Source organism: Protopterus annectens, chromosome 5.part1, assembly GCF_019279795.1.
Source record: "Protopterus annectens isolate FY-2018-M chromosome 5.part1, PAN1.0, whole genome shotgun sequence".
NCBI classification, from domain to species: Eukaryota; Metazoa; Chordata; order Ceratodontiformes; family Protopteridae; genus Protopterus; species Protopterus annectens.
In genome coordinates this window covers 287678488-287699340 of record NC_056736.1, presented here as the reverse complement: position 1 = coordinate 287699340, position 20853 = coordinate 287678488, and the positions used below count along the sequence as shown (strand labels likewise).

The 20853-nt window shown below is 43.0% G+C and overlaps 1 protein-coding gene across 1 annotated transcript in view; it reads right to left on the bottom strand.

Annotated features, from left to right (window-relative positions):
• The window catches only part of ITSN1 (intersectin 1), a 2682533-nt gene that overhangs the window by 628704 nt on the left and 2032976 nt on the right, over nucleotides 1-20853 (bottom strand). Inside the window, exon 24 of the mRNA XM_044072770.1 lies at nucleotides 1988-2105. Within this exon, the coding sequence (XP_043928705.1) occupies nucleotides 1988-2105 (118 nt within the window). The remainder of the gene's footprint in view (nucleotides 1-1987; nucleotides 2106-20853) is intronic.

The window sequence follows — 20853 nt, the reverse complement described above, 5'->3', positions numbered from 1 at the left end:
AAATGAACTGTATACACCTTTTTACAAACTTCTAATCTACCTACAACAGAAAGGTAGAAAAGTCCATCAACAACAGGAACAGGACTGGTAACCTGCCCTGACATTTTTTATTCAGCTGTCTATACTTTAATGGTCTGGAGACAAAAAAGACCTCACTGAAAATATCTTGTCATTTAAGTGAAAACTACATCAGACTACAGTGCAGCACTTAAGAGAAAACAGACGGCACCCTTCAAACATACCTTGAGACACCTTGGGATATACGGTTACTCTTCTCTTCCCAGCCTCATTCTGCATTAGAAAAGGGACAGTTCAATCTTCTATTCTCCATTGGAAACAGACAATTTTCTTTAGGCCTTCATCAACATCGAGCAGCAGTCTTATGCAGATGTTTTTAGCACTTCCAAGTTAGCATGCTCAAGGGTGAGAAAGCACAAGCAGTCTGCCTCGAATATTCATAAGAAACACTACATACAGAAAAAGGATGGGCATTTGGAGAGACATGGTGAAGCTAAAAATGATGGTACAATAAAGCAGAGGCAACACTATGAGGACTCAATGTCATCTACCACCTAGAATCATCATAGCCCTTAAGGACAAGCATCTGAAGGTGCTGACTCAGTAGGTATGGAAGACCTGTCATTTACCATGACAAAAATCTCTCCTGATGAAACTGTTCAGATGAAACAATCATGGAGCGAATAAGTTGACCTGCACCTGGCACTGAACATAATCTTTAACAATAAGCCATTTAAGGACACTTCCTTATGGAAGCACTGTGTATATCTTTCCATACCCCAGGTAAGATTCTGGCCATGGTACTTTACATTATTAGATGGTACTGGAACTGTAGATATGGCTCTTATGTTAATTTTGTGAATGGAGCCTTGAGATGCAGTGACTTGACGGGCTAGATCAGATTTATAGCCTTTGCTTACATAAGGCTAAATTATATTATTTTTGTAGAGGTGTGCAATATATTAATAAATCACTCACCTAGTCTTGCTTTTCAATTTGCTTGTTTCAGATTTTAAAGTTTTGAATATACATCTGTTCAGAGCTCACTGTTTATGGGAATACCTAGTCCTGGGCAAAGGCCTCAGGTCCAAAGAGCTAGGAACCGAGGAAGCCTTTGTCGACTGAGATGCCAGCTGAGCAGTAGTCATCTTCAGATCTGCCTTATACTTTTTTCATGGTGGTTCCATGGTAGGATCCAACAAGGGAGCTGAGGATCTGGAAGGCTTTGAAGACTTAGTTGAAGGCTCCTTCAACTTAGGTTTGGGGGGGTTGAGCCCCCAAAACAGCCTCTGAAAAGGATTAAGGCAGCAATCCTTTCAAGATTAATTTATTTTCCTATCCACACCTGCTTGCGGGTTGAAGGCTTTACAATCAGAACAATCTACCCAAAGATGGTCTGGGCCCAAACAGTATATGCACAAAGTGTGTGCTTCGGAAAGACACAAATTGTGCCCACAGCCAGAAGGACGTTTTTCAGACATCCTGAAGATATTAAAACAAAAATAGAAGCAAGTTTTTTTTTTTTACTAATTAAAAAAAGAAATAAAGAAAAAATAACAAGCAATGGTAATTAAAATTGCATTTAAAAAGTGTAAGAGGAAAACGGGAAATAAGAGATCAATGATGATAATAAGATTACACTAGAAGAGAGAAAAAGAGAGGATTCAGTGACAGAAAGATCTACGATATTATAGGGAATAAAAAAAGAAGAAATAAACTTATCTTTACTGAAAATGCTCAAGAGCTGAAAGATACCATGTCCAAATGCAAAAGTGGCAAATGAGATCTGAGGTATGTTAGGGGTTGGTGCGTTATGGGTAAGGGAGGAGCTCGAGAGCTTTTTAGTGGTCACGAGCTAAAATAACGGCCAAGTCGGATCTGAACCAAACTGCTGAAGAATGAATGAAAATTGACATCAGATCAGTACTTGCACTATCAGTATTGCATATGATAAATTAATGATTCTTACCTGCTGAAGATGCTGTAGGCTTTGGTGGTTCAGTTGGTGTACTCTTATTGGTACCAGGACTTAGAAGCTTTACATAATTAGCAGGAAACCAACCTATCTGCCGCTTCTTGCCTCGTGCCTGTAAAGAAAGAATCAGTCTGCTGATGTACTTGTCATTTCACCTCACTTCCATCTCAGTAAGATGCTGAAAATGTAGCTTCACAATTCTCAATAACTGCAGTGATTTTACTAATGTATCACCCTAATGAGGAATTTGTATGGTTACAACTGTAATGGGAATAATACACTTAAAATGGATGACTACTATAATTAACCATCCACTTCAAAAAAGCATTTGTGTGTGCGCAAATAATTGTGTACATACATGTGTGTCTGTGTATGTCAAATACACAGAAAGCAAAAGTGTCAGAAACTCAGCAGACTGCACATACATCATTTATGTCGCCCACAAAGAATGACTGTGGGGATCTGTCCCCCCCTCCCCCGACACACACACACAAAATACTTGTATTTATGCCCCAGAACTGACACTACACAATACCATTGAGAGTAAGCTGCAGAAGAAGCCTTACCCATGGCAAATAGGCACAATCAAATATTCAACATTCTGGATTAATTTCCAGAGTTCAACAGATTTTCCCCTGGCAGAGCTGTTCTCTCTCTTTCCTAAGATGTTTGTCTAGAATACAGCTAAAAGATGGAGTAGACCATGTTGTCTTCAGCTCCTTTTTGCTGAAAGGGTTAACATACACTGGGGGGGCCCTGCCTAAGAGGAAACTTTTGTCCCAAAACATCAGCCTAAGAAACACTCAAAAATGATCAAAATGCTTTGAAAGACTCTTGTTCTTTTTACTTAGATAAATTATCTCAGGACTAAGGGGTTGTCCCAAGCTTTTATCTTACCCACTACTGCCTAAAACAGAACAGTAGATGATAATAAAGTAATACTGCCCCTCTTCCTTACCACTTATAATACCTGTGAAAAATCTGTACAGATGAAAGATACCTGTAATTATTTTTCAGTGGATTTGAAGCAAAAATGCACAGAATGACATTTTTCTCACAGACGCAGGAAAACAGACACTAGTTGGAATATGTTGCTTCTGGTCAGAAAAGGAATATTACCAAAAAAGGATTATAATTTCCTAATCTAAGACAACCTCAGCACAGGTTTGAAATTCTGACATAGATGGAAAGTGAACCATGGTAGCTAGACAAAATATGGAAAAAGGGAAGCATGTCAAAGGATTTGTTGCTAGCTTAGTATCTATCTACTAATGCGGAGTCAAACAGGGATACTCCACTGAATTAACAGCAAGTATTGTGTCCCCTTCCATTAACAGCTCTGCATCATTTCATTAATTCTTTTTTGCTATATTGAAGAATTCTAAATAGGACTGAGAGCAGTAAATGATCTTGGAAAGAACTTTTGCTTGGACAGAAAGAAACAGCTTGCTTACCAGGAACCTAGTGAGGTTGGAGTGCATTAATGTAATTAATTAATTAAATGCATTAATATCATCTGTATGTACATTCCCCCAGGTAACAATATATCTACACTTGAAGATATCCTGCACTGGCTATCATGTCACTACCCCCAAGAAACCCTACTACTTGGAGACTAACATAGACTGGGGCACCTGTTCCTCAGAATCCCCAACCACCCATATTAACCTGCATGCATTTACACAAATCATATCCACCCCTACCAGGATAGGTAAACCCAACCAAAAAGAAAGTATACTTGACTGGGTACTCATAAATAGCCCCAACTGTACACCTTTGGTATCCTCCCTGATGGCCTACGCGATCACCTTTTCACATATGTAATTAAGCACAAAGCCATTTAAATCCCAACAACCCTTACTCAGAAAGGTTAGAAACAATAAAAACTTGGACCCTGCCAAATTCCAACAAGAACTAAACTCATGTAATTGGTCTATTCTAAAACACCTCCCCTTAGAGAAAACAGTAGCATACTTTAACAACAAATTCCTTGAGATCCTTGATTTGCATGCACTTGTTCGTTCAGAGAGAACAAAGGCAAAAATGGCACCATGGCTTTCTAAAGAGTCTAAACTCAAAATTACCCTTAGAAACAAAGCATGGGCTTTATGGCGTTCTTCTTAAGACCCCCCAAGATCACATTAAATACAGGCAATCCAGGAATGAAACTAAAAAATCCATTTTACAAGACAAAAAACAATACTACTGTAATTTACAGAGAGTAAATCAAATAACCCACAGAAGTTTTGGGCAAGTTTAAATAATCTACTACATCCTGGACAAACTTCAACCCCAATCCCTGCTGTTACTATTGATAAAACCCCTGAAGATGTTTCTGACACTTTTAACCAATTCTTTACTGAGACAATTCAAGCCCTAGCTAGCCAACTACCTCCAAGCTCCCCTGGTCCCGAAAGTAGCACCCCTAGAAACCTACTCGCATTCAGCTTCCAACCACTTATCCATACCTTGATCAAAAAATTAAAACCCACTACACTTTCTGCTGATCAACTCCCTGCCAAGTACCTACAAAAATCAGCTTAGGTTCATACTAGGCTATCTGCCCTAGGGCATTTATAAGCCTAGCCAGAGTGTGTTTGGCTTTCGCCACCCATTTCAAATGAATTTTGTTATGCCCTTTTTCGAGGTTAGTATACTGTGCTTCTGTCTAACAGTGACACAGAAGTGATACCCGGGGTAAACCTACGATCTCCCATCCACTCATCGAGATTCCTCTTGAAGAGAGTCAATGAGGGACTCTGCCTAACCTGGACTGGGATTTTATTCCAGAGTGAAGGGAGCCTCTGGGTTATGAATCTGTCCCTCCAGCATGTCCTATTTATTTCAGTGCTGAGGTTCAGGTCTCTCGAGCGCATAGCTCGATGGGATTTGGATTTTCTGAGGTGCAGCATGTCCATTAATTCTGGGTTGGCCATGGCTTTATACATCAGGCACAGATCACCTCTGAGCAGGTGGTATGCCACTGAGTAGAGCTGGAGTTTCTTTAACCGGGCAGCATATGGCATCTGTTTGAGCCCTTTGATCCTCTTGGTGAGGTACTTTTGGGGTCTTTCCAGTTGCTGCAGGTGTCTGGTAAGGTACATCCCAAAAGGGGCATTGTACTCAATTATAGGCCTGATGAGGGATGAGTAAAGAGGCACGATGACCTCCCCTGATCTAGATGTGAATCCCTTCATGATTAGGTGGGCTATATAAAATGTTTTTCTAACCACTTTGGCCACGTGGTTGTCAAATGAGAGATTGCTATCAACTTGGGTCCCCAGGTCCCTAATTACTTCTTCCGTACTTAATGGATTACCACCTATGTGGTAATTTGTGGGCACTTTGTTTTTGCCAAAGGGGATGACTATACACTTTTTGGCGTTTAGCTTGAGGCCATGGCTCTGGCACCAGTTGTCTGTTTCTATGAGGCCCTTTTGTAGGATGCTTGCGTCGGCTGGAGTGTCTATTATGGCGCCCAGTTTGCAGTCATCTGCAAACTTGGTCAGCCACAGTCCTTCCATGTTAGCCTGTACCTCCGAGAAATATATACCGAACAAGAGAGGTCCCAGGACTGAGCCTTGTGGGACGCCACTTGTAACTGGTTTGGAGTCTGACATGGCTCCAGCAATTCTAACCATGTGGGTTTTGTCCTTGAGCCAGTTTGCAACCCATCTAGTGACATAGGGGTTTATATTTAAGCTGGTGAGCTTATCTATAATGCCCGAGTGGGGTATTGTATCGAAGGCTTTTGCAAGGTCCAGGTAGGCTGTGTGGACCACCTTCCCCTCGTCAATAGCCTTGGTGACTGTTTCAAAGAAATCGACCAGGTTTAAGAGGCAAGATCTGCCCTTAACAAAGCAGAACTGGGTAGGGTCCAGTGTCTGTAGGTCCCCAATATCTTTATTTATGAGGTCCATGATGATCCTTACCATAGCTTTGCAGACCAAGCTAGTCAAGCTTATGGGACGATAGTTTCCAGGATCCGTTGAGGCACCAACCTTTGTGGAGAGGGACCACTGTTGCTGTACGCCACTCTTTGGGCACATATCCTGTAGTAAGGCTGAGATTGAACAGTAGTTTTATGTTTGGGTTTAGTTCTTCTTGGAGTTCATGTAGGACGCAGCCCGGGACACCGTCTGGTCCCATTGATGCTTTGTTTTTTGCTTTGGAGAGGGCGGCTCTTACCTGAGCATCTGAGATGTCAGGGGGGCAGCACTCTGCTGGGATAGATATTTGCCCTTTTGGTGGGGAAGGGGAGTTTGCGCTGAACCTGTCAGCTAGGATGTTGGCAATGTCTGTGGGTTCGGTGTATTTTTTGTCATTTTGGACTAATTCTGAGCATATCTGGGAATTCCCACCCAGGTTCCTAACATAACTAAAGAAAGCCTTGTGATTATCCTTAGTGTCCTGTGCAATTTTTCTCTCGAAGCTGGCCTTAGACGATTTTATGAGTGCCCGTAGTTTTTTGCTAATACTGATCAGAGATGCCTTCCCTTTTTGGGATTTTGCTCTATCATGTAGTAACTTCCTCCTTCTATTGTACAGTTTGTTTATGGCTGGGGTCCACTAGACAGGACGCCTAACTTTGGAGGATTGGGTTTTGGTTTTATTTGGGATTGCATGATCCATGCATTCCTGAAGGTGTTCATAGAATGTGTTTATAAAGGATTCTGCGGTCTGGGCCATATTTTCCACAGGCCCGGGGGCTTTGAAGGATTCCACCTCGGTTTTGAGGAGTGTGAAATTTGCTTTAGAGAAGTTTTTCACTGTGGTTTTCTGGGCAGGGTCTGGGCTCGGGATGTGAACATCTAGTGAGATTAGTTTATGGTCTGATCTTACCAGTGAGGGATACACTTCTGGTCTGGAGCATAGAGTCCCCATGTTGTTGATGATCAGGTCCAGTATGTTTTCCCCTCTTGTGGGAGTGGCAACAAGTTGTTCCATAGCATTTGAGTTTATAAATTCTAGGAACCTTTGGACTAGGGTGTTGGAGCTAGAGTAAAGCTCCCAGTCTATGTTAGGGTAGTTGAAGTCGCCCAATATAATGGTGTTTGGAGAGACCTTCATATTTTCCAGTGTTCTTAGGAAGGCCGAGTGGGGTTCCTGGGTTTGGGAGGGTGGTCTGTAGCAGGCTATAAACTGGAAGGCAGTTTTACCCGCTGTTAGTTGCACATGGATAGTCTCCGATGCTTCGTGCTGTGCCACCAACCTGGAGGTGTGGGTTTCTTTGACGAATATTGATACTCCCCCTCCTTTTGTGGTTCGGTCCAAGTTTTGGGGCCGAAAAACATGGTATGAGTTATAACCTGGTAGTGCTGGGGTGCTCTCGGGAGCTGATGCTACTGCTTACCCCGTCTCAATACTAATCAATCGAACCATAGTAGAAGCTAAAATTCCCACCATCTGGAAAATATCCTATGTAATCCCACTTCACAAAGGAGGCAGTTCTACTGAAATCTCCAATTATAGGCAAATAGCTATACTCTCTCCACTTGCAAAGATTATGGAAAAATGTATTCACAGACAACTCATGCACCACCTAATCCAGAATCATCTTATGGCAGACACTCAGAATGGCTTCCGTCCTCATCACAGCACTACTTCAGCCCTCCTAGCCTTTACCAACACCATAAACCATAATCGCAACAATAATTATATATCCTCAGCCCTCTTCTTGGATCTTTTCAAGGCATTCGACATGGTTGATCACCAACTTTTAATCCACACACTGCAAACATTCTATCTAGATATTAGAGCCCTTCAATGGTTTCAATTCAATCCTACCTGAATGGTCGACAGCAGGCTGTCCTCTGGCAGAACAAACTCTCTAACCTTCTACCTAACACCCTTGGAGTACCACAAGGCTCTATACTAGGGCCCTTCCTGTCCTCCATCTTCATTAACTACCTTTATACTGTCATCCCAAAAGTCAGCTGTATCCAATATGCTGATGACTCTACTCTGATTTGCTCGGCCACATCTCCAATAGAGTTATGGTCAGCTACCCAAACCACCTTTAATACAATAGAAAAAGTACAGTTTTGTACCTACCATAAATGTAGATGTTCGAAGATCCACATTGCTGCAGTCATAACCTGTGGGTAGTCCGCTGTCCTCGGTCGGCCCGAATACCAAAGTATTAGGTTGGTGTCGGTCATGGGCGCTCAGATCTGACGTCAGTGCGTCCTGGTATTAAAGCGCATGACCGACGTCATATCCTCAGTCTTTTCTTGCCCCAGATGTCAGAAGGCCCTAAAAAGAAAGGCCACAGCCTAAAATAGAAAAAACCTCCAAAACCCATGTACAAACAATATCTACAACCCAAACCAAACAACCACTCCAAACTACAGAGGGGAAGGAGGGAGGGATTGGACTGCAGCAATGTGGATCTTCGAACATCTACATTTATGGTAGGTACAAAACTGTACTATGTTCTTCATCTCACATTGCTGCAGTCATAACCTGTGGGTAGAATCCCAAAGCAAAAGTAAAGGGAGGTTGGCAAAATCATAAAGCATTGGGAGCTGCTAATAAGCCCTGCAAGACTGCAGTGGCAAATCCAGCCCTAGATTTGGAATAAAGAGGAAGATGGTAATGTTTAGAAAAAGTGTGCACTGAACTCCAAGTAGCTGCTTCCAAAATATATTTGGTAGCTACCCCCCTCAAAAAAGCAGTAGAAGTGGCAGTAGCCCTAGTGGAATGAGGTCTGATTCCAGCCGGAATCTCCTTACCATGATGAGAATAACAAAAAGCAATACAATGGCCAATCCACTTAGAAATAGTTTGTTTAGAAACAGGTTTCCCCTGAGAGCTCAAAGCAAAAGAAACAAATAACTGTTGAGACTGTCTGAAACTTTTAGTCCTGCTCAAATAATAACGCAACTGCCTGTGAATATCCAAAGTGTGCAAAATTTTCTCCCCTTTATTTTGGGGATCAGCATAAAAAGTAGGCAAATGAATAGATTGGTTCAAGGCCACATTTGAAACCACTTTAGGCATAAAAGTAGGGTTAGTACGCAGAGATACCCTATCCTTATGAAAAATCAGGAAGGGCTCAACTGCCATGAGAGCCTGTAATTCAGATACCCTTCTAGCAGACGTAATGGCCAACAAAAAAGCAGTCTTCCAAGACAAAACTTTAACTCAGACGTAGCTGCAGGTTCAAAAGGAGGTAAAGTAAGTTTTTCCAACACAAAATTGAGATCCCAGGAAGGAGTAGGAGCTCTCGGGGGTCTTATGTTCTTTGCCCCTCTAAGGAATTGTTTAAACAAAGGATGAGAGAATAATGGTGGGTCACAGTCATAGTGAGCAGAAATGGCTGCAGCATGAACTTTTACAGAGGAGAAAGACAAACCTTTGTCTAATAATTCTGTAAGATATTGAAGAGAAACACTCAAATTAGGCCTGGAAACATCAAAGCTCTTTGCTGTGCTCCAAATAAAAAATCTCCTCCATTTATCAGCATAAACCTTCCTTGTACTAGGCCTTTTGGCCTCCAAAATAACATTCAAAACTTGTTGAGGAAGCTTCGACCCTCCAGGTTCTAGAACAGAATATGCCAGGCTGTTAGATGCAGGGACTGAATCCTGACATTGAGGAAATGATTGCCCGCCTGAGACAAAAGGTGTGGAATTGAAGGCAAAGGCCAAGGAGGCTCCCGTACTAAACTCCTCAGCAGAGGGTACCAGTGCTGTCGAGGCCAATCTGGAGCTATTAGAATCATGGAGGGCTTGTCTTGTCTGACCTTCAAGAGTACCTTGGGAAGGAGGGGCAGAGGAGGAAAGGCATAGACGTGAAGATTGCTCCAACTGAATGAGAGAGCATCCACTTTCCAAGCTGTGGGATGAAACATCTTCGTGCAAAACTTTGGCAACTGGAAATTTAGTGGAGAAGCGAACAGATCTATGTCTGGAGTCCCCCATATCACTGTCAACTGTCGAAATACATGAGGATCCAACTTCCACTCGTGGGGATCCACCATCTGTCTGCTCAAAACATCTGCTGAGGAGTTCTGTGCTCCTGGCAGAAACCTTGCCTGAAGAGTGAGGTGCAAACTGAGAGCAGTCTCCCACAGAATCATAGCTTGTCTGCAAAGAGGGTACGAATGGGTTCCCCCTTGCTTGTTGATGTACCACATGACAGTTGTGTTGTCTGTTTGAATCAACACTTGTCCCGGGTGGAGTAAATCCTTGAAAGCCATTAATGCAAATTGGACTGCTAACATCTCCTTCAAGTTGATATGTAAATGTTGAAGTCTGGCAGGCCACGTGTCTTGAACCCACTTTCCATTGAGGTGTGCTCCCCAAGCCTTGTCCGAGGCATCTGTCGTTAAGATCTGACTCGCCTCTGGTCGGGTCACAGAGAGTCCCTTGTTTAGGTGACATTCCTGAGCCCACCACAAAAATTCCTTTTGAATGCAAGGTATTATTTGAATGACAGTGTCCAGATCGTGGCAGTGTTGTGTCCATACATTTTTGAGATACCATTGTAGCTTCCTCATATGCAGTTTGGCATTGGGAAGCACCAGAATACAAGATGCCATGAACCCCAAGGCTTAAAGGACTGTCCTTGCAGTCAGCCTGGACCGTAGAGACAAATGCTGGAAGTAAAGTGTAAGGTTCCTTTGCTTGTCCGGGGTCAAAAAAGCCATCTGGGAAGCTGTACTTTGTTTCGTTCACAGAATACCCTAGGCACCTTAACACTGCCATAACATACTGTAGATGGTGAAGAAGCTTGTTTTCGTCCTGAGCAAGAATCAGGCAATCGTCCAAATAAGGATAAATTTGTATTCCTCTTAACCTTAAGAAGGCTATCACCGGAGCCAGAACCTTTGTGAACACCCTGGGCGCAGTAGATAAGCCAAAGGGCAATGCAGAGAACTGATAATGTAAAGCCCCAGCCCAAAAACGCAGGAATCTCCTGCAACTGGGTCTGATAGGAACATGAAGATAAGCCTCTTTGAGATCCAGAGTTACCATCCAGTGATCTTTGCCCAACAGAGGCAGAAGTTGTTGCAACGTCAACATTTTGAATTTTGGAATGTCCAGGTATGTGTTGAGGATAGATAAATCCAAAATTGGTCTCCAAGTGTTTCCTTTCTTTGGTACAAGAAACAGGCGAGAATAAAATCCTAGGCCCACTTCTGACATAGGGACCTGCTGTATAGCCCCCATTTGAAGAAGTAAAGAAATCTGTTTGTGAGCCTCTACTCTTTGCTGAGGAGGAACGTCTGGCATGCCTTTGAAAGGAGGCAATGTGTGGAAATAAAACTTGTAGCCTCTGTTTATAATGTCCAATACCCATTTGCCCTGGGTGACTAAAAGCCAGTTTTGCTTGAAAAGTGCTAACTTTCCTCCCAAAGGAGCTGCCAGACAGGAGGGATCTGGCAGCTGAAGATGCAGGTCATTGGGCCTGTTTACGAAAGGACTGGCCCCTGCCCTCACTTGTAGATTGTGCAGGGGAACTCCACGTTCTAGGCCAGAAAGAACCCTGAGCTCTGCCCCTACCACGTCTAGATCTGCCCCTAGACTGTAAATCAGAAGAAGGGTAAGCCCATCCCTTAGTAGGCCAATTTCTGCTAAACTTAGGGGGCTGCACCTGCAAAAAATCTTTAACAGTCTGCATAGACTTAGCCTTGTCTTCCATTTTCTTTAAGACAGACTCCACAGGAGGACCAAACAAAACTTCAGACTGTAAAGGAGCATCCAAAATTCTAGCTTTAACATGCTCTGACAAATTCTGATCCTTAAGCCAGGCGTGCCTGCGAATAACTGATCCAGTGGCAGCCACCCTGGAAGAAGCCTGTAAAGCATCGAAACCACACTGCAAAGAATGCTTACCCACCTGATCAGAGGCATGAACCAACTCCTGTAATTCCTTACACTCTATGCCCTCTGCCAAAGCATCTACCTTAGATTTTAATTGAGTAAGGAGAAAATTCTGGTACTTTAACATATGAAACTGGCAATTCAAAGCCCTCATTGCTAGAGTGGAAGAGGTGTACACTTTTTTACCCCACCTATCCAAAGCTCTAGAATCTTTATCCATAGGAACTGGATTCTTTACAACAGAAGCCCTGACACCCTTAGGTCCCTGACTAATAGTTTCTGGGTCAGCCCTTGGGCTCTTATACAGATATTTATGAGCCTCAGGCACTCTGTAATATCTATCTGGTTTAACTGGCGCAGGAGGCAAAGAGTCTGGATTAAGGGAAGCCTCAGAGAAAACATCCTGAACAACATCCAAAACAGGAGGTATAGCTAAGGGCCGATGTTGTGGTAAAAACAAATTCCCTAAGCCTCTTTCAGGAATCCGAGAAATCCTGACCTTCCCATTTAAAATGCTCCCTCATAGAATGCAAGGTTTCTGAGAAAGAAAAATCCTCTGGAGGAGAAGCAGAAGGACTGGAATCCTCTGCGTCTGAATCTGAATAAGGAGGAAAATCCTGAGTGTCTTCAGCCGAAGACTCTGAGTAATCTGAAGCCTGTTCCAAACTTTCCACCTCTGGCTCCACCCTAGGCCTCTTATCTGGAGGGGGCATAGAACCCCTGATTAAGGAAATTAAATCTTCTGCCATTTTAAGCATGTGTTTTTTAGGCACAGAGCCTGCAGAACTAGGACTGACACCCAAGGAAGGCAAACCAGGCCTGCCCTTAGAAGGTATCTTAGAGACTGAAGGAGAAGGCCTAACCACCTTAGGCAAAGAAGGAAGTACAGCAACCTGAGAGGCCCCCTCAGCCTGACCTGACTCCTGAGAGGCCACATCTTGCAAAATTAACGTCTCCCCCTGAGACTCAGCTGAAACCTCGGCTGGATCTACAGATTCCAGCGTAGTTTCTAAAGAACCGGCGTCCGGAACGGACGACTCATCCTGCTTGGACCTTAACGATTTTTCCTTGCGCTTCTTAGCAGTAGCGGGCGTCGGCGGATCCGACGGCATATTGTAATTACACCGCTTACCAAAGACAAGCCTAGCGCAATCTAACCTACGTTTAATGGTGCGCTTATTAAACCTAGCACAAAGCGACACCCGACTACGCCGTGCTCAGGCCCCAAACAAGGAATACAGAGAGTGGTAAACCCTATGCGGTATCTGTATCCCACAAGAAATACAATTATTCACTTTTTCTGACATCCGGAATTAACTGAGGCAAGAAAAACAAAAATATTCTCAACGGGTACTTAGCCCAACTTGGTTTCGGTCTGAAACTCAATCTGAAAATTTCAGAACGCCGAACGGCACTTGCAAACGCTGCTTCTGCTTCGGACCATGCGGCAAAAAAGACTGAGGATATGACATCGGTCATGCGCTTTAATACCAGGACGCACTGACGTCAGATCTGAGCGCCCATGACCGACGCCAGCCTAATACTTTGGTATTCGGGCCGACCGAGGACAGCGGACTACCCACAGGTTATGACTGCAGCAATGTGAGATGAAGAACATCTGTCTTTCTGAATGTCATCTGATCCTAAATCCCAAAAAAACTAAAATGCTGTTATTTTCACCAACACATAGGTCTACCGCTTTCACCTTTACCATAAATTCAAATGATGGCACAATAATCTCCCCTGACCCCTCTACAAAACTGTTAGGTATCATCATAGATAATAATCTAAAATTCGACCTACATTTTAACCAAACTATCAAAACCATCAATAAAAAACTAGGGTCACTTTACAGAATAAAAGCCTTCCTAACCCCTCCAGCTAAAATCGCCATAGCTCACTCTCACCTTCTTTCAACCCTTCTGTATGCATCCCCTCTACTCTCGAATTTAAACAAGACTGTCCTTAACAAGCTCTCAATTTGCTACAACCACATTACCAGGTTTGCCACTGAGCTGCCTTTTAGGACACATCATTGCATCTATCTAAATCAGCTTGGGTGGCTTGAACTACCCAGCCTAATCCAGTATAACCAACTGATTATGGCCTATAAAATCCTCTATAATCCTGACAATATTCCTGCACTTAAAAATATTATCACCCCCTATAACAATCCTAGACTGCTTCGATCCTCTAACAAACTATAATTCAGACTAGCAAAATTAATAACACAGCCAGTGACTCTCTCTTTGCAAACTCTAAGTAGATCCTGTAACTCTCTTCCAGCTGATATTACCTTATTTTCCACCTTAGGTCAATTAAAAACTAGACTCAAACAACATTTGTCACTTAACTGGCTATGTCAATGTATCAAGCCTGGCTAACTCTCTCTAGAATGTGTAAAATTCTGTTAACCATCTTACTGTGTAATTTAATTTAATCCTGATTTACACTCGGGATTAACTCTAACATGTGGGACTTGTTTAACTTGCTTACTTATGTAATCTCTGTAAATAGTCTGTTTGTAATATGTAATGCTGGTATTATGTAATGCTGTATCTGCTTACCCTTGGAGCTTTTCGCCCTGGGCCTCCGCTGAAAATGGACATGCACTCAGTCGGACTATCCCGGTCAACAAATGTAAAATAAACAAATAAAAATAAATAGTGAGCTCTAATGGAAACCGCTGATTAAACCTGCAAGTTAGAAATAGCAAATTCCAGTTTTTGTTTAGTCAAAAATAAGTAAAGAGCCAGTCAGATGGTAGATAGTACTTTTCTGAAGATAACTCCTCAGCAATTTTTAATTGAATTTACCTGTTCAACTACATATCTCTATGTATATTTAACCATTGGAATACTTTGCAAATTTTTAAATTTTTATTACTCAATTAAAAAGGCTTGAGGCTGGCTGATGAAGACAGAGTACTTGTTACAGCCAGTATAAAACTAATATATAATATGACTGGGTTATTTTTCAGTGCGTTATGTAGAGCTAGTGTGGTACCATTACAGGAGGATGGGATGGCAGCAATGAAAGTTATTTACTACTAACCTCTACTAAAAATTATTTTGGTGTGTTTGTGGGAATGTGAGTAACTGTAAATCAAGGATACAGTTACTGTTGGTAAGACAACATTACAGTGCACTAAGATGAGTGTGAAGATGGTGGAACTTCTAGGTCATAACTCTGCTCTTAGGATGCAAGTATGAAGCTTATCTGATCACAGTTATTACTGTGTCAGCCTATACGGCAGAATTGATCCTCTATTCAAACATCTACTGTTACGGTGAGCCTGGTTCCACAACAGTTCTAAGTAAGCACTGGCTGTAATCAAGCAGAGAAATTTCACACTTTATACTTGCTACGCCAAAATCAGGTTTCAAGAAATTCAGATGGCATGAGGTTTATCTATGTCAGTACATGTATGAAAATGTGTAACGTTTTCATACCATTCTCAACTGTCTGACAGCAGAAGACACTAGTAAGAACCTAACCTAAAGTAGTACTTTAAGTTTCACTGCTGTTAACGATAAATTGTAAGCCTAACTTTATAACGGTTCATTCTGTGAAGTCTGCTTAAAGAGAACGTCACCAGAGAAAGAACCATCCAGAATGTCCTGCATAATATCATCCTTAAAGGGGAAGGCAGCCTGACCATGTAAGACTTCTGAAACAAGATTGGCATCAGCCCAATCAAAATTACAGCTGGGAAAGCCCACAGAGCAAGTATTGTTAAGGATCTTTAGTATGAATTCTTTAATATCAAAAGCAGAGCATTCTTTTCCACAAAGGTGGCTTAGAGTCAGTGGAAATAGAAAAAAAGAGAAAGTTAAGGGACCTAAGTCGTGGAATGTACAGTGGGACACAATCAATCTTGCCTAGCCTGCCCACAGCACCGGACTTATTTAACAGCAAAGTGGAAAGGTGCCGCAGTCTCAGGGATGTTTCTGCTTAGGTCGTCTGCCAATGTGTTTTTCTTTCCTGGCAGGAATTGTGCTTGTAATTGAACCTGGTAAAACAGTGCAGTGTTCCACAAGGTCATTGCTTGCCTGCATAGAGGGTAGGAATGTGTGCCCCCTTGCTTGTTTATGTACCACATTACTGTGGTATTGTCCGTCTTTATTATTGGTTGTCCTGGGTGTAGACGGTCCTTGAAAGCTGTTAGGGCATTCTGTACTGCTAGCACTTCTTTTTGATTGATATGCAGATGCCTCTGATCTGTAGTCCATTTGCCCTGAATGCACTGTCCTGCCATGTGTGCTCCCCAGGCATAGTCCGATGCATCTGTTGTCATAGTTTGCCTGGCTGTGGGTAAGGTGAAAGGCTGACCCTTGTTGAGGTGACATGCCTGTGCCCACCATAGAAACTCCTGTTGAAGGCAAGGAATGAGTGGTATCATTGTTTCCAAGCTGTGGCTGTGCTGAGTCCATACACTTTTCAGGTACCATTGTAATTTCCTCATATGCAATTTTGCAAATGGTATTAGTAGTATGCAAGATGCCATGAATCCCAAGGCCTGCAGAATTTTTCTTGCAGGGAGTTGGGTCTTTGTTGCCATTATTTTGAAATATTGGATCAGCTGTCGTTGCTTGTCTGGCATGAGATAAGCCATCTGGGCCGTTGTATTCAAGCTGGCACCCAGGAATATTATGTTTTGTGAGGGCACTAGTTTTGATTTCTTTTCGTTTACTGTGTACCCTAGGCAACTTAGAAGGTGTTTGACAAATGCCAGATGCTTTAAAAGAATGTCCTTGCTTTCTGCTTGAATAAGGCAGTCGTCCAGGTATGGGTATATTTGAATTCCTCTTTGTCTGCAGTATTCAATTACTGGTGCCAGGCATTTTGTGAAGACCCTGGGTGCAAATTTAGTCTGATAGGGACATGCAGGTATGCCTCCTTGAGGTCCAAAGTTACTAGCCAAGCATTCTTGCCCAGCATGGGAAGAAGCTGCTGTAATGTTAGCATCTTGAATTCTGGTACTTGCAGATAGGTGTTCAGAATTGAAAGATCCAGAATGGGTCTCCATGCTTTGTCCTTTCTTGGGACTAGGAAGAGTCTTGAGTAAAATCCTTGCCCTTGCTCCTGTGTAGGTACCTGTTGAATGGCTCTCATGTCCACAAGAGCTGTAATTTGTTTTTGTGCCTCTGCCCCATTGATTTGGTGGCAGGTTTGGCATTCCTTTGATCCTTGGTAAGGTATGAAAGTGGAATCTGTATCCTTGAGAGACAATGTTTAGAACCCATTTGTCTTTTGTGATGATGTGCCAGTTGTCTGCAAAAAATGCTAACTTTCCTCCCAAGGGAGTTGCCAGGAGAGATTTGCTTGGTAGTTTGAGGATTGAGTCATTCTGTTTGCCTTCTGCTAGCTTGGGGCCTGTCTTCTCCTCCTTTCTGGGTAGCAGTACCCCATTGGTGAGGTTTGTAAGGGCCTTGTGGCTGACCTCTGCCCCTTGGGCATCTGTATTTGTCCCTCTGTGATCTGTCAGAAGCTGGAAAAGACCAGTTTTTGTTGGCCAATTTCTGCTGAAATGAGGGGGTTGAACCTACAAAATATTCTTGACCATTTGCATAGACTTTGCCTTATCCTCCATTTTCTTTAAAACCTCTTCTGCTTTGACACCAAATAATACATCCTGCTGTAAAGATGCATCCAATAATTTTGCTTTAACATGATCAGGAAGGGTTTGTTCTTTTAACCAAGCATGTCTACGTATGACAGAGCTAGTAATAGCTGCTCTACAGGAAGCTTCCAATGAATCAAATCCGCATTGTAAAGTATGTTTGCCCACCTGTTCAGCTGCATATGTAACAGATCCTGCATTTCCTTGAATTCAGACTGTTCAGAATGTGTGCTCATTTTTTGTTTTAACTGAGACATTAGGAATTGCTGGTATTTCAACATGTGAAACTGACAATTTAATGCTCTCATAGCCAGAGTTGCTGAGGTGTATATTTTCTTTCCCCATCTTTCTAGGGCTCTGGAATCCCTTTCAGAGGGCACAGGATTTTTAGCCGTAGAAGCTTTAGCTCCCTTAGGACCCTGGGAAATTGTTTCTGGGTCAGCTACAGGGCTTTTATAAAGGAATTTGTTTGAGTCAGGTACTCTGTAGTATCTGTCTGGTTTAGCTGGAGCAGGAGGTAGAGAGTCTGGAATTAAACTAGACTCCAAGTAAACATCATCCACAATATCTAAAACAGGAGGGATAGCAAGAGGTCTGTGCTAAGGTAGTAAAAGGAACTCTTGGAGCCTTTTCTTAGAATCTGAGTAGTCCTGGCCTTACCACTGGAAATGTTCCCTCATGGTATGTAAAGTTTCCCCAAAGGAGTAGTCTTCAGGGGGAGATGCTGAGGGAATAGAGTCTTCAGCATCAGAGTCTTCATAAGGTGGAAAAGTGTAATCCTGTTTCTCAGAAGAATCTGAGGAGAGTGAATCCTGATCAGAAGATGCATAATCCTCCTCTAGTCTAGGTCTTTTATCAGGAGGGGGATGGGAACCCCTGATTAGGGTAATCAAATCTTCAGCCATCTTAAGCATCTGTTTCTTAGGCATGGGGCCTTGAACCGTAGACTGATGTACAGTTTTCTTAGGTTTTAAAGGAGTTTTAAGCTTAGCATAAGATTTAATGGTGAGTGTAGTCGGTCTGAAGACACCTTCTGCAACCGAAGGTGTTTCCACTGCACCGGGGTCTACTTCTGCTCCGGTGTCGGAAGATGGCTGCATCAGACTAGTAGGCTCTGCTTGGGAATCCGCAGCTGTCTGGGGTTCCAGTTCTCCAGTCCTCAGGGGCTGCGTAGGCGCCTCACTGAAAACCGGAGAACCGGCGACAGGCCCAGCTGAGGCCTCGGAGTCTGGCTTGTTCCTAGGCTGCCTGTCCTTATCCTTGCGTTTTTTATGTATGGCAGTCGTCGGCTGCTCCGACGGCATAATATAATTAAATTTCCTACCAAAGTAATGCCGTGCAAAGTCAAAACGGCGTTTGATAGTTCATTTATTAAACCTAGCACAAAACCGACAACCTGTGACGTCATGGTCTGTGCCTAGGCAAGGAGTACAATAGGAATGGAAGTCCTTATGAGGTATTTGCTTCCCACAAGAAATGCAATTGTTAACTTTTTCTGACATCGGACTGAGGCAAGAAAATGTTCCCCAACAGGGTACTTAGCTTTATTGAAGACTTCGGACTGAAATTCAAATCGAATATCTCAGGTGTCGGCCGACCGGCACTTGCGAATTGCTTCTGCTTTGGGCACTGCGCGGCAAGAAAGACTGAAGAAAATGGTGTCGGATGCCTCTTATATACCCCTGGCGCACTGACGTCAGGGAAGAAGCGACAGCAACCGACGCCATACCAAGACTTTGGAATTCGGGCCGACTGCAGGACCGCCTGATGGCAGGATAACCCAAGTGTGATGACTGCAGCAGGGTAACACGATGAACATCTGGTAAGTTAATTACTTGACAGATGTTTGTTTCAGAGACAACTCTGGGTAAAAAGGAAGGATTAGTGCATAAGGTAACCCTATCTTGATGGAAAATCAAATAAGGCGGTTTTGAAGGGAGTGCTTGGAGTTCAGAGACTCGCCTCACAGAAGTTATGGACACAAGAAAGACCATTTTCCAAGAAAGAAATTTAAGATCTGCTTTAGCCAAGGGCTCAAAGGGTGATTGTACTAAACTCTAATACAAGAGTAAGATTCCAAGGTAGAGTGGGATCCTTTATCGGAGGTCTAAGTAAAAAGGTACCCTTAAGAAATGCTTTACATAATTTGGATGACGTTAAAGGGGAAGCATAATCTCCAATGTGACAGAGATGGCTGCTAGCTGAATGTTGATGGTGGGGAAATTCCCACCATTTTGGAAAACAGAGGCAAAAAAATCGAAAACGGCAGGGACTGAAGTGGTGAAAGGATCCAGCTCTCTCTGCTGAGCCTGAAAAGAAAATCTTCTCCATTTACTTTTAGAAATCTTTCTTGCAGAGGGCTTCTGTGACGTAAACAAAATTTGGCAAACAGGAGACGAAAACCTAGAATATCTAGCCAGCATTGGAATTACAGAAACCATATGGTCAACCTGTGGCATGCAATGTCCAGATGAGTCATCCCTGACAGATGTGAAAGGAGGTCTGGACTGGGGTCCAATGTCCAAGGAAGACATAGCAGGTGAGACCATAGGAAGGGGAACTACATTTGCTGAGGCCAGACTGGGGCAATGAAGATTACTTTGCTCTTCAACTGGAGTGTTTTCTGAAGTAACTTGGGGAACAGAGATAGGGAAGAATAAGCATACAGAAGAGCCAATGCCCAAATGTGGACTAGAGCATCTCTTGGTGACTGTCCCTGAGGGGGAATTAGGGTAAAGAACCTGCTGCATTTGTTGTTGAGGGGACAGGTGAATAGATCACAGCAATGTTGACCCCATTTGTGGAAGATCATGTTTGACAGTGCTTGAGAGACCCTCATGTGGCACCAGGATTATTCTACTGAGCTTGTCTGCTAGGATGTTGGATTTTCCCAGTGTGTCTCTCACTACAAGAAAGCAGTTGGAGGAGATCACCCACTGCCAAGCTCTTACTGCTTCTCGGCAAAGTGGGATAAGAGCTAGTTCTCTCTTGTTTGCTGATGCACCAAGCTACTGACATATCGTCCATTTGTATAGCAACTGTCCCTACAGGAAGACTGCTCTGAAAGGTCTACAAAGCTAAAAGGACCACTCTCATCTTTAAGACATTTATATGCAGTCCACTGGAGAATTCACATGTGAAGATGATTGGTGAGTATCAAGGTACCTGCTACAGCCATCAAGCCTAGAGCTTGAAGAACCATCTTTGCTGGGTGACAGGACTGAGAAAATCTGTTTGACATGCAATCTCAACTGGTTGAAGACAGGACTTTGAAAGACTGATCATGATCCCCAGGAATGAAGATAACTGGAGTAAGTAATCCCTGGCTTTTACTAGAAGATGCATGGTTGGTGCAGTGAGAAACCAGTCATCCAGGTAAGGAAACACTCTAAATTGGTGCCAGTCTG